This window comes from Aplysia californica, unplaced genomic scaffold, assembly GCF_000002075.1.
Source record: "Aplysia californica isolate F4 #8 unplaced genomic scaffold, AplCal3.0 scaffold00198, whole genome shotgun sequence".
In the NCBI taxonomy this organism is placed as follows: domain Eukaryota; kingdom Metazoa; phylum Mollusca; class Gastropoda; order Aplysiida; family Aplysiidae; genus Aplysia; species Aplysia californica.
The window spans coordinates 746,246-760,563 of NW_004797468.1; the positions used below are offsets into that span (position 1 = coordinate 746,246).

A 14,318-nucleotide genomic window follows, 5' to 3' on the forward strand; every position below is an offset into this window, starting at 1 on the left:
TCTCTCTCTCTTTTTTTTTTCTTTGTTTCTTTATTTTTTCCCTCTCTTCATTCCTTCCTTTTTTCTGTCATTCCTCTCTTTAAAAGTCCTTCCAAGTTTCATTATATGTGAGTTTATCGTATATGTATAGATTCCTTTCGGTCTTTTTATTATTGCAGGGAAGATAAAAATCTGAAGTGGAACCCGGATGATTACGGAGGACTAGATGTCATGTACTTCAACAAAGATCAAATCTGGACTCTTGGCATGGACGTCAACAGCGAGAAACCGCTTTTTGATTTCCCTTCTCAAAATCTGGTATTTCCCAGTGGCGAGGTCCGATTCGCCATTTCTGCTACGCTGGTAGCGATCTGCAATCTGGACATGACCTACTTCCCATTTGACACTCAGACGTGTAGATTCAATTTCGCCGCTGCCCGGTCTTCTCTCAAAGATATCCTTCTGATCCCAGAAGTGGGTTCTGTGATAGACGGATACATCGAACACGGTGAATGGGCACTGGTCGATATACGTTCGGGGGTGGAATACGTAGGACTAACTCCAACTCTCAAGTTTCCGCTTGCTTATTTCCGATTAACTTTACGTCGACGTCCAGATTATTACGTTCTCACTATTATCATCCCTGTGAGTATCGTGTCTTTCTTCGCACAACTAACATTCTTAGTTCCCGTAGAGAGTGGGGAAAGGCTTTCCTACGCCCTCACAGTTCTCCTCTCTCTGTCCGTGCACTCCAGCTTAGTAGGGAGTCTAATGCCCAGGTCAGCGTCCCACACGCCCATTATGATGGAATACATCCTCATCATGTTCGCCATTAGCGCTCTGTGCATCGTCATGACAGTCGTGGTCAACATCGTTCACTGGAGCAGAGTTGTCGTCCTTAACGATGGCCGGAAAGCGGTGAGGATTGTGGGAATTTCTATCCCCATAAATTTGGAAAAACAAAAGAATAATAGTAAGAAGAGGAAATGTAAGGCTGGCGTTTTCAAAAGTGGAGAGGTAGCACCCTACAGCGCGTGGCCGGGAACTAGTCAAGTGCACGGTCACCCTCTGCCCAGTGGATACAACAAAGGTACTGGAGAACCTGCGCCAAATCATCCAGGCACTTTTTTTGCCCTATCCAAGTTCAACCGAAGTAACAAAGAGATCCAAACAGAAGGACCTGGGGCCGGAGATAGCAGAATTGATTCTTACAATGGAACAGGGGGAAAAAACAACCCGGACCCTCAGATGGTTGACGAATTCAAATTCAAAGAAGAAATAACCGATCCTTTTGACGTTAAATGCCCGTACCTCCGAATGTTGGCGGAAAAGATCAACTTGATCAGCTTTGCGATTCTATTTTTGTCTTTTATCGCAATCAACGTTATCACCATAATTAGAGTGAAATTGGGGACAAGAGCTGATTGAATTGGGATGGGCAATGTTTTACCGATAAGCACTTTCATTTCGGGGCGGCCTTTTAGTTCCACACATCACTACATGTATAAAGCCCACATTAAGAATTGATTTGTTTTTGATGTTGGAGTTTTGCGAGCCCATTGACACAATTTCGATCATTTAAAAGGCTGGTTTCGACCCTGCCTGCCACGGCCAATCCAGGCTGAGAGGCACACAGTCCCAGAAGAAAGATGGCAATACGGTATTTGACAAAACTTCTACCCACACAGGAATGGAACCCAAGTCTCCCGCATGCGACATCGAAGCGCCTAACCACTACACCACTGACGTTGGCAAAGGCCGCATTGAACCCAGAACATAATGTTATACTTATACATAGTAGCCTATAATAAGAATAATCACATAACATTATACTTATACATAGTAGCCTATAATAACAATAATCACATATTATTATACTTATACATAGTAGCCTATAATAAGAATAATCACATATTATTATACTTATACATAGTAGCCTATAATAAGAATAATCACATATTATTATACTTATACATAGTAACCTATAATAAGAATAATCACATAATATTATACTTATACATAGTAGCCTATAATAAGAATAATCACATAATGTTATACTTATACATAGTAGCCTATAATAAGAATAATCACATAATATTATACTTATACATAGTAGCCAAAAATAAGAATAATCACATAATGTTATACTTATACATAGTAGCCTATAATAAGAATAATCACATAATGTTATACTTATACATAGTAGCCTATAATAAGAATAATCACATAATGTTATACTTATACATAGTAGCCTATAATAAGAATAATCACATAATATTATACTTATACATAGTAGCCTATAATAAGAATAATCACATAATGTTATACTTATACATAGTAGCCTATAATAAGAATAATCACATAATGTTATACTTATACATAGTAGCCTATAATAAGAATAATCACATAACATTATACTTATACATAGTAGCCTATAATAACAATAATCACATAATATTATACTTATACATGTTAGCCTAGATAACAATAATCACATAATATTATACTTATACATGTTAGCCTAGATAACAATAATCACATAATATTATACTTATACATGTTAGCCTAGATAACAATAATCACATAATATTATACTTATACATGTTAGCCTAGATAACAATAATCACATAATATTATACTTATACATGTTAGCCTAGATAACAATAATCACATAACATTATACTTATACATAGTAGCCTATAATAACAATAATCACATAATATTATACTTATACATGTTAGCCTAGATAACAATAATCACATAATATTATACTTATACATGTTAGCCTAGATAACAATAATCACATAATATTATACTTATACATGTTAGCCTAGATAACAATAATCACATAATATTATACTTATACATGTTAGCCTATAAGAATAATCCCAGGCGGCACGACACAGTCGAATCAGGCGCTTGTCAATTGTGGGGCATTGTAATACTATCATCATATTAAAGCTTCTTTGCATACGCATTGTTTGCATTAGATGAAAAGGATACCCATCTATGTTGAATAAGACTCCGAGATATTTGTACGATCGAAGAAGATGGACGTTGCCTGGTGCCAGATGTAAAATTAGGGGAAAATGGCTGCCAACGTTTGGTGACTTCTAAAACTTGGGCTTGAGCGTCCTTAGAGTTGGAGACTGCAAATTTACTCTGTGTATCATGTATGCGTATGTGTGTATGGGGGGGGGGGGGGGTAGAGACACCAGAATGAATACGATGTACTGGGGTTTGTATTGTGTACGCTTGCTAGATTGTTTGGCTGTTTGTGCATTGTACGGGAACACAGATGACTAATTCAACAAACTGGAATCATTAGAATACATGTACGGTAACGCGAATCGATAGACAGTGAATTAGTGCGCTTGGAGAAAATGTAATTCTAGAACTGTTTTGAACTGTTCGCTCAAATTGTACAATAAAGCAAAGCAGCAAACCTTTCCTTTTGCTTGTGTGAAACTTTGTGTGCTTGGCTTGGATGCCACGCAGTGCTGCTGCTCTGTACATGTCATTCTGACCATTCTATGAAAGGAATCGAGTGCTCAATTCAAGAGATCCACCATATCAAAGATGTGTCACGTGTGCAGGAAAAAAGGCTTTATCTGTCACGTGATGTCAAATTACCCCTGGACCGTTTGCTTGTCCAGCAAAGATAGATTTAAAAAAAACTGGAATGCTTTTTTTCTGAAGGAAAAACAACGAGAACTTACTTCCTGGAGTCTCTCTCTCTCTCTCTCTCTCTCTCTCTCTCTCTCTCTCTCTCTCTCTCTGTGTGTGTGTGTGTCTCTCTCTGTCTGTCTCTGTCTCTGTCTCTCTCTCTCTCTGTCTTTCTCTGTCTCTGTCTCTGTTTCTCTCTGTCTCTGTCTCTCTCTGTCTCTCTCTCTCTCGCTCTGTCTCTCTCTCTCTCTCGCTCTGTCTCTCTCTGTGTCTCTGTGTCTCTCTGTCTGTCTGTCTGTCTGTCTGTCTCTCTCTCTATGTCTCTCTCTCTCTCTCTCTCTGTGTCTCTCTCTCTCGCTCTGTCTCTCTCTCTCCCGCTCTGTCTCTCTCTCTGTCTCTCTGTCTGTCTGTCTGTCTGTCTCTCTCTCTCTCTGTCTCTCTCTCTCTCTGTGTCTCTCTGTCTGTCTGCCTGTCTCTCTCTCTCTCTCTCTGTCTCTCTCTCTCTCTGTCTCTCTCTCTGTCTTTTTCTCTCTCTCTCTGTTTCTCTCTCGCTCTCTCGCTCTCTCTCTCTCTCTCTCTCTCTCTCTCTCTCTCTCTCTCGTAAAACAGTAATGTCGTGGCTAGATGTAACGAGATTCTTGTAATCAGCAGCCGTGCCCAGAAATTCAGGCACTTTCGTGGTCAGGTCAAGCCAGGCACGCCCAGAGGAAACGATACATGTACCCAATAGTTTGGACCTGAAGTGGCCAACAGCAAGACAACAATAGCAAGACAAAGGATGGAAAACCGAGAAAAGCAAAATCTCAGCTTAAAGAAGGAAAGAGAGAAAAAAATGGGAGGAGAGATGAAAACTGTGAAGGAAAAATGAAAGAGGGTAAAACCAAAGAAGGTGAAAAGAGGAAAAATGAAAGAGGGTAAAACCAAAGAAGGTGAAAAGAGGAAAAATGAGAAAAAGACAAAGGTCGGAGAAAGTAAAGGCAAGAATGAAAACACAGCGAAACAGCAAAAGTACGTACAGGAAGGAGTGAAACAGCAAAAGTACGTACAGGAAGGAGTGAAACAGCAAAAGTACGTACAGGAAGGAGTGAAACAGCAAAAGTACGTACAGGAAGGAGTGAAACAGCAAAAGTACGTAAAGATGGAGTGAAACAGCAAAAGTACGTAAAGATGGAGTGAAACAGCAAAAGTACGTAAAGATGGAGTGAAACAGCAAAAGTACGTAAAGATGGAGTGAAACAGCAAAAGTACGTAAAGATGGAGTGAAACAGCAAAAGTACGTAAAGATGGAGTGAAACAGCAAAAGTACGTAAAGATGGAGTGAAACAGCAAAAGTACGTAACAGAAAAGCTACAAAAACTGATCAAAGCTGGCTTTCGTGACAAAAGGATTGGGGGTTCTCGTGGTCTAGAGGTTAAGGTGTTGGCCTCTCATTCAAAGGTCCTGGGCAGCGCCCGAAAAATTTTCTTCTCTGAAATTGTCTCCTTTCACCTCCTTTCCTGCTCTCAAGCAATGTTCTGTTGTCTCCTTTCGTCTCCTCTCTCTGCCCCCACTCCCTCATCTCCTTTGCCCCCTCCTCTGGGCCCCTGACTCTTTCTGCAGTCTTTCTATTTCTACTGCTACTCCTTGGCTGCTTCATACAGCTGTCTTTTTGCCACACTCCTGATCTTCTGGTAGGAAAGATCTACACCTAGCCTTCTCGGAGAAGGGCGAAAAATCTCTGAGGGCCCGTGTGCAAGTTGTGCACGTTAAAGATCCCTTGGTGGTCTAAAATTGATAAGAGTAGGCTTCGGCTGCCACCCGGGCAAAATTCCAAATTTCCTACCAACTGAAAATGTTAAGTGTGTCCCGCGCGCTCATATGACCTGGTGCAGTTGCGAGCGCCGTAAAACACTTACCAAATAAACAAAAAACACAAACAAAAGGATTTTCAATGATGACTCAGATGAGAATGAAGGTGTTGAGAAAGCTTTTCAAGCTCAGAATACAAATGATATGAACGAACACATTTGCTTGTTTATAATAAATTTGTTTGTTTGTTTGTTTTGGAAAGAGTTTTACAATGGCGCTCACAACTGATTCTCTGACTTCAACTTACTGAAAATGTAGTCTAGTAGCCCCCCCCCCCTTTCCTCCCCTTAAAATGTAGTCTAGTAGCCCACAGTGGGCAATGTTCCAGTTGAGATAATAATAGAGATCACAATCATGTTGACTTACTTCTCAACTCCTTCCCTGGAAGTGCCACGCTTGTTGTCCCTGACAACACACAACGTTCAACCACTGGTAGGCCTACACTACAAGTAACACGGACAATATTTGGCAGCAATAATGCTGGACTCTAGCAGGCATTGTTGATGCTCAAATGTATACAACTTGAAAGATCTGTATGGTTTTACCTTATGTGATCAATAGGGTAGATTCCAAATGCTAAGATCAGAGCAGTAATCATGGACAGACATGGAGATATCATTAGTGAATCACTCATTGAAACCTCCTCGACCTACAGGAAGAATTTGGAAATTGTACCAAGGACGTTTTTTATTTGACAATTGAACCTTTTTTTTTCCATTTAACATTGTCATTATTAGAAAGAGATTAACAGCCTTGGCCCGGTGGGGTGGGGGAGTGGGGGGTGAATTTAATTAATTTGAGTACCTTTTGGGTATTAAGTAAGTTTGGTACACTATTCACAACAGCGCGGAGAATTAACAGAGAAATCATCCCCTAGAATTAAAGTGCAACAAAAATAAACCCCAAAAAACCCCACAGGGCTTCTAAAAGCACAGACATTTATTCACATATTTCTTGCTAACAGTTAAACAGTACACATGTATAAACCAGGTCATTTTTTATTTGTAAAAGCCAGATTTTATACAAATATATATATAAATGTTCCATTATATTTGCATTATTTGCGTATGATGGAGGTAAAGGCACACTCCATGTAAGCTCAATTTTTGAAAATATAAATACACATAAATACATAAATGAGATAACAACAACTCTCATTAAAAATTCAATTAAAAAAACAATAGCCTAGGTAAAACAACTTTGGTCCTCAATAAAAATCCATTTTGCAAATTCATTACATGGGGAAGAATGAATCTTAGCAAGCCAAAAGACACTCTCCCTCGGGAATGGGGGGGGGGGGGGGGGAGGAGGATTCTACAGAGTATCTCTGTCTCTCAGCAGAATTGTCGCCTGCACAGTCCAGGTTATCCCTGGTAGGCAGGATCAATCCAGCATATATCATCTACATTCGTAATAAGGGGATTATAAAATATTTGCGATAAAAAAAGACCCAAGAAAACAGGAACATTGGAGTGTAAGAGACCCCACACTATGAGCAACTCGCTAAAGCTACAACATACATTAAAACATTATTGTGCAATCTTAAAAAAGTCAGTACATTCCTTCATATTATGCCATATATGACACACTTATATATATATATATATAATATTATATATATGTTCTTGATTGGCATAGCGCAAATGACATATGGAATCCCAGAACCAGAAAGGTGATGGTAGGGTCCATCATGTTGCACACAAATGACCACAGTCCAGTTCCCACGTTGGGAAATATGTTTCATCTTTGGACTTTGGAGTAGTGTCCCACTCTGTGTGGATTGACCCTGACAAATAGGATAGAATCCGGCTGCCTCATAAATTATGAAAACTGTAGCGATCAGGGCATGAAATGTATACGACACTTTAAAGAAATAAAAGATTGTAGCGCAACATGCCCAAAAATTGTGTCCTTGGGAAAGGCACTTTACACAAATTTTCCCCGCTTCACCCAGGTGAGAATGGGTACCTAGCCATAGAAAGCGAAAGATCTTGTCAGTATGTTAGTGTTTTAGCGTCTATAAATGGCAGCTTGCATTGTATGCTTCCAAGAAAGTTGTGATTGTTTCAGAATGCTATCAGCTTAGCTGGAGTAATAGTATTGATTGTAAATCGCATTGAGAGATTGCTGTTGAGTGGGAATTAGCTATAATATAATATACAAATGCTATCTATTATCTATTATAATCAAAAGAGGTGGTTTGAACATTACAGGAATCAAACACCCAAACCACAAGGTAATGCAAGGCTTTCACACCATATTTAGGTGATTACATTTTCAAGTTTCTTTTGGACGCCGCTGTATACAGTAAAAAAACCCATTATACCATCTACCTGGGATGAGCATGAAGTTGGTGGAACAATGGGGCAAGCGGTAGTATAACAGGATAGCACCGATTGCCATCTTAACAGTGATAGACTGGTAGGGACTAGAGACAATTAAACTGTGGCCAGTCCTAACTAATTTAGATCTGTGTCTAGCACAATTGCCAAGGGCAGGGGACAAATAAATAGGTGACAACTAATTCCATGTACAGCTGCAGCTGAACTTTACGTATATATTCACATTGAAAATTTCTGCAGGCTCAGAAGCTAGGCTATGTGTCAAGGACCCTGTAGAGGTACAGTAGTTTTGTTTTCTTTAACCTGATACTCAGTCCTTTCGCAGAGACTCCTCAGAATAGAAAAGCCTCATGGATGCCTGCCAACCTTTTGGTCATCAGGCTGACAACGACAAATATTTTGCAGACAGTCCGAGGTGGCGCTGTTTCTTTGCAGTTTTTTAAGGTCACTTTAAAATTTCTGTCCAATAATTTCTATTTTTCAAATTCTAATCAAAGCTTAAAAATAAGAGCATTTTTATAACGAGGTTTGACTGTACATATCTATTATCTATTTGTGGTGGCTCAAAAGGCTTTTTAATGGCTGTATCGATCGACATGCGGTTTTCGCCAAAAAATTCTTAAAATATTCTCCAGATCATGACGCCCTTGGTTTTTTCAGTTTTGAGAGTTTTGCTGCAACAACCTACATTTCTTTATTTCGCTGATCGCTTTTTGTCGGCCGACGCTTCTGTCTCTGTCATTTTAGAAAACCCGGAAGTGATATTTAGCAAGGCGCTTTTTGTTTTGAGAGTATAGATCTAGACCTTCTCATTTTTTGCATCTCTCAAGATTTATTTCCCCATTCCAGTAGAGTGTAAATATAGTAGGCCAATGACTTTTAGTTGATATTAAAGCACAGATCATTCCTTTCACCGAAAGGGGGCCCAGCTCGTATATATATATATATATATATATATATATATATATATATATATATATATATATATATATATATATATATGCATGGCGGAACCTCTCATATGAGAACAATCTTAGACAACACTAAGCCAATGGAATGGAGAAACATAAACACCAAAAAAACCCAAGAAAATCGAGAACACTCTGCTGCTGCTGCTGTGATTTCAAACCAGGTTCCCTTGCAGTACAGTCCAGCACAATACTAATTGAGATCATGGAGTGTACACAGATGATAAAAATGCTATGCTTCAATCACTGCTCTCATATAAGGGGGCTCGCGGGTCACGTCTAGGGCCTCAGGGACAGATTGTCACTCACTCTGACTCTGAGCACTCTTTACTTTTGATATTTTCCCATCCCTCATTCAGTCTAGATTTTATTGACACTAGTCACTGAGTGAGTAACATTAACAGAATTCAGTTTTATTGGGTTCTGCGTTGTGTACCAACATTTTCGATGTTTAATCTTGTTTTTCTTAGAGCTAACTTTTTCCCCACTTTTCGCCTGCATATGCCGGGGGGTTTTTCTCCACCATTTTTTTAAATTTTCAACACAGAGACTTGACAAATTGTTTACTCGTGCCACAAATATTTTTTAAAGATCAGATTCCATATCCTCAACTTTGAGAACAATTTTGGATACTTTCTAGGTATAGTATCAAACATCAAACTTACCAGCTGCAAACACCTATTTATTTGTCACATTTTGCAAGTTACAGAATATCAAAAAGAGAAAACTAAAAATGGAGGAGAAAAATAAATGTCAATCAAATTTTCAAGATGACCGCCGTTTCCATGGCAACAGCTTACGCAATTGAGTGTGTCAACAGTTGAGCATGAATCTTTTGTCTCCTACTGACTGCCTGTGACACATGAATCTTTTGTCTCATACTGACGGCCTGTGTCACATGAATCTTTTGTCTCATACTGACTGCCTGTGTCACATGAATCTTTTGTCTCATACTGACTGCCTGTGACACATGAATCTTTGGTCTCCTACTGGCTGCCTGTGTCTCCTACTGACTGCCTGTGACACATGAATCTTGTGTCTCATACTGACTGTCTGTGACACATGAATCTTTTGTCTCATACTGACTGTCTGTGTCACATGAATCTTTTGTCTCATACTGACTGCCTGTGTCACATGAATCTTTGGTCTCCTACTGACTGCCTGTGTCACATGAATCTTTGGTCTCCTACTGACTGCCTGTGTCACATGAATCTTTGGTCTCCTACTGACTGCCTGTGTCACATGAATCTTTGGTCTCCTACTGACTGCCTGTGTCTCCTACTGACTGCCTGTGACACATGAATTTTTTGTCTCCTACTGACTGTCTGTGACACATGAATCTTTTGCCTCATACTGACTGTCTGTGACACATGAATCTTTGGTCTCATGTTGACTGCCTGTGACCAAAGTTGTTTCAGTTTGTCTTTAATTGAAAATGTTGTCCCGTAGGTAGCGAGCCCCCCCTTAATCAAGACAAGACAGTTTCATAAATAATACATTTAGCAAAAAAAAATTATGCTAATGTTCAAATTTCACAATAAAGTACAATATATACAGACAACGATGATAAAACGTTCACTGTTGAAATGTTTGGCACGTTTCACTTTCTGCTGACAAAGCACAGTAATAGCCATATTTAGCTAGGGACAGAATTACTTTAATAAGGAAATGGAAAGATAGAAATGAAGTAGAAAACCTAAAAAGGGAGCCCACAACCCACCCATACTGGAGAAATTTTAATAAGATGATTGTCAAGTCAAATGTGAAGTCAAAATTACAAAAATCAAAATAAAACCAGTCTACTCTTTGAAGGACAACTTCAGAAGATTATTTTGAGTTGTCGTTATCACCAAGAAACCCACAGAACAATAGCCATACACTACACCAGGAACAGATACAGACAGGGGACATGACTGAAAAGTAGAAACAGAAGAACAAGACCACATTAAACACCCACCCCATACTTGCTCATTTCAGAAGTGCGTTTCAGTAAAATTAAGCCAGATACTTTGTTTTTTCAATAATGCTTTTTTTTTCACCTCCAGTACCATTATGCAATATGACACAAGAAATTCTAATAAAATAATTTTTCCAGCAAACATTGTCTCAGTGTCCCCCCTACCACATACAGTTGATCCTGCTGTAACGGCCACCTGCAGACAATCACCTGTAACAATGATCCCTTCCCATGTGTTCCCATTGTGGTTTCTTTCTTTCCATTGTATTGACACTGTCACACTGTGTCAGACGGCCACACGGCCACCAGTTCAACACTTCCACTTTCCTCCTCCATGATGGTTGGCTGCCTTAAAACTTGTAACTGTGCGGTCGAAATTGTCTAGGAATATTACCAACTGCCAAGGAGAAAAGTGGTTGTCTTAGACAGGAGGATATCTCGTGCAGTGTCGATATAATTTAGAGCAACGTAAGGGGAGATGGGAAGTGAGCGTTTGTCCATGTGATGGTTGTGGACAGGTGGCCATTAGAGCAGTTTCAACACTGCGTACAAAAGGTCTGCTGTAAAAAGGCACATCATCGCTGTGAGAAGCGTAAAAATCATTAGACTTTCATCCAGAACACATTATCTGGCCAGGAGTGGGATGCATCTAGGTCAATGACCCTGTCAGGATTCACGCCCCAGGTGGGCGACAGTCCGTGGGAGGTGAGGAAAGACTTGAGAATGCCACTGGCCTCCTCGTGATGCCTGTAGAACATCCACTCCAGCAGAACCACCTGAAAAAATGTTTCAAAGGACAAACTGGAATGGGTTCTGTTTGGTGGGTTTTTTAATTTTCTTTAATTTTAAAAAAGTGTTTTGGAGATTTTTGGGGGGAAGTGTTTTATTAGGTACCAGAAACTAAATTTTCAAAGTAGCAGTAGGCCAAATGTATCTGTTCCATTTGAAAGGCCTATATCCACTGAGCATTTTGGTACCACTCTCAGTCAATTTTTAAGAAAATGGTAGTTGTTTAAAAATTTGATCTAATTTGTTAAAGTCAGTCACTGGCTGCAACCCCATGTTTGATAGATAATAAGAGCAAAGAAACAGCGATCGGAATTACCCCAGGAGCACAGAGGAGGGGGCTGAAAAAGCCGAGGACAAAACATGGTTAGAGATCAGGAAAGGAGGTGAGAGGACAAAACATGGTTAGAGATCAGGAAAGGAGGTGAGAGGACAAAACATGGTTAGAGATCAGGAAAGGAGGTGAGAGGACAAAACATGGTTAGAGATCAGGAAAGGGGGTGAGAGGACAAAACATGGTTAGAGATCAGGAAAGGGGGTGAGAGGACAAAACATGGTTAGAGATCAGGAAAGGAGGTGAGAGGACAAAACATGGTTAGAGATCAGGAAAGGAGGTGAGAGGACAAAACATGGTTAGAGATCAGGAAAGGGGGTGAGAGGGGAAAATTTTAATTAAAACAAATGTGATATTTTACTTTCAAGTGTCTTGTGTTGACAAACAGCAAAAACAAATGTGATATTTTACTTCCAAGTGTCTTGTGTTGACAAACAGCAGAGACAAATGTGATATTTTACTTCCAAGTGTCTTGTGTTGACAAACAGCAGAGACAAATGTGATATTTTACTTTCAAGTGACAAACAGCAGAGACAAATGTGATATTTTACTTCCAAGTGTCTTGTGTTGACAAACAGCAGAGACAAATGTGATATTTTACTTCCAAGTGTCTTGTGTTGACAAACAGCAGAGACAAATGTGATATTTTACTTCCAAGTGTCTTGTGTTGACAAACAGCAGAGACAAATGTGATATCTTACTTCCAAGTGTCTTGTGTTGACAAACAGCAGAGACAAATGTGATATTTTACTTCCAAGTGTCTTGTGTTGACAAACAGCAGAGACAAATGTGATATTTTACTTCCAAGTGTCTTGTGTTGACAAACAGCAGAGACAAATGTGATATTTTACTTCCAAGTGACAAACAGCAGAGACAAATGTGATATTTTACCTTCAAGTGTCTTGTGTTGACAAACAGCAGAGACAAATGTGATATTTTACTTCCAAGTGTCTTGTGTTGACAAACAGCAGAGACAAATGTGATATTTTACTTTCAAGTGTCTTGTGTTGACAAACAGCAGAGACAAATGTGATATTTTACTTCCAAGTGTCTTGTGTTGACAAACAGCAGAGACAAATGTGATATTTTACCTTCAAGTGTCTTGTGTTGACAAACAGCAGAGACTCATCAAAGAAACTGACAAGTTACTAACAAAAAACAAAAGTAAGAAATTTCCCAAGGAGAAGAAAAGATAAGAAAGTTAAATCCCACCTTGACATCAACTTGAGAGAAAAATTCCTGGGCACACTGCAACACCTGAACTTCCATACCCTCGAGGTCCAGTTTGAGGAAGACATCACGACCCCTTACAAACGGCACAAGATCGTCAAGACAGATGGCATCCACGGTTTGGCTGTGCACAAATTAGAAATTATGTCAAAACTCATGGAAATACATTAAACTCCCTTTGCTCTCTAAGGAAAAGACCTCTCTTCACCAAATAATACGAAGGGGTTTATCTTATCACTCATACAGATAGCTGGAATATTTTTTTAAATTTTTGCACGCCCTACCAACCGATATTTTGTCAAAACCATTCTGTAGCACATTGGAGCAATATTGAGGAGAGATATAGCTCTATATATAAAAGCTTTTATTATATTTTCAAAACCATTCTGTAGCACATTGGAGCAATATTGAGGAGAGATATAGCTCTATATATAAAAGCTTTTATTATATTTTCAAAACCATTCTGTAGCACATTGGAGCAATATTGAGGAGAGATATAGCTCTATATATAAAAGCTTTTATTATATTTTCAAAACCATTCTGTAGCACATTGGAGCAATATTGAGGAGAGATATAGCTCTATATATAAAAGCTTTTATTATATTTTTAAAATCATTTCTCCTCTCCAAAATTCATATAAAAAGGCTGCAGTAAAAGGCCTGATATCAAAAGAGATCCTTAAAAATACAAATTCCTTTAACTTTTCCATGTAATGGCAAAGTTTTGCCACAAACTTACCTAAGGTAGAAGTAGATTCCATTAACAGCTCCCAGCCCATGATAGAATCAACAGCTTGTAAAACTTGCCACGACATATTCACAAATGAAATGAAGCCACTAGGTTAACTTCCCAAAGTCACAAGTCACACTGATGACCTTATACTCTCACCATGTGAGTGAAACAAAAGCTCACCTTTGTATTTTTGTTCTAAAACCCCAGCCAAGTTAATCTGCAGGTCCTTAATAAAAAGCATGAATCTTCATGAATATAAACAAGACAAAGGTATCCATGGGCTGACTTTTCCATCTCTTCTCATCATCTAAATCACAACAGATTTTTGTGCATGGGGAATAGTTTCAAGAAACAGTTGTACAGTTAAGGTTAAAGCATAACACCATCAATGTACACCACTGACATAACACCATCAATGTACACCACTGACATAACACCATCAATGTACACCACTGACATAACACCATCAATGTACA

The 14,318-nt window shown here is 39.0% G+C and overlaps 2 protein-coding genes across 4 annotated transcripts in view; one reads left to right on the top strand and one right to left on the bottom strand.

Moving 5' to 3' along the window:
- LOC101864524 (neuronal acetylcholine receptor subunit alpha-7-like) overlaps nucleotides 1-1,407 on the top strand; it is a 4,759-nt gene extending 3,352 nt beyond the window's left edge. The window contains exon 2 of the mRNA XM_013082888.2: nucleotides 159-1,407. Within this exon, the coding sequence (XP_012938342.2) occupies nucleotides 159-1,407 (1,249 nt within the window). The remainder of the gene's footprint in view (nucleotides 1-158) is intronic.
- An 8,062-nt stretch (nucleotides 1,408-9,469) lies between these two features.
- Nucleotides 9,470-14,318, bottom strand: part of LOC101860018 — an 11,897-nt gene continuing 7,048 nt past the window's right edge. For all 3 annotated transcript variants that reach the window (XM_035969937.1, XM_005098959.3, XM_005098960.3), the window contains 2 exons: nucleotides 13,093-13,234; nucleotides 9,470-11,536 (listed from right to left, as the gene is read on the bottom strand). In XM_035969937.1, coding sequence (XP_035825830.1) covers nucleotides 11,363-11,536; nucleotides 13,093-13,234 — 316 coding nt within the window. In that variant the 3' untranslated portion in view covers nucleotides 9,470-11,362. The remainder of the gene's footprint in view (nucleotides 11,537-13,092; nucleotides 13,235-14,318) is intronic.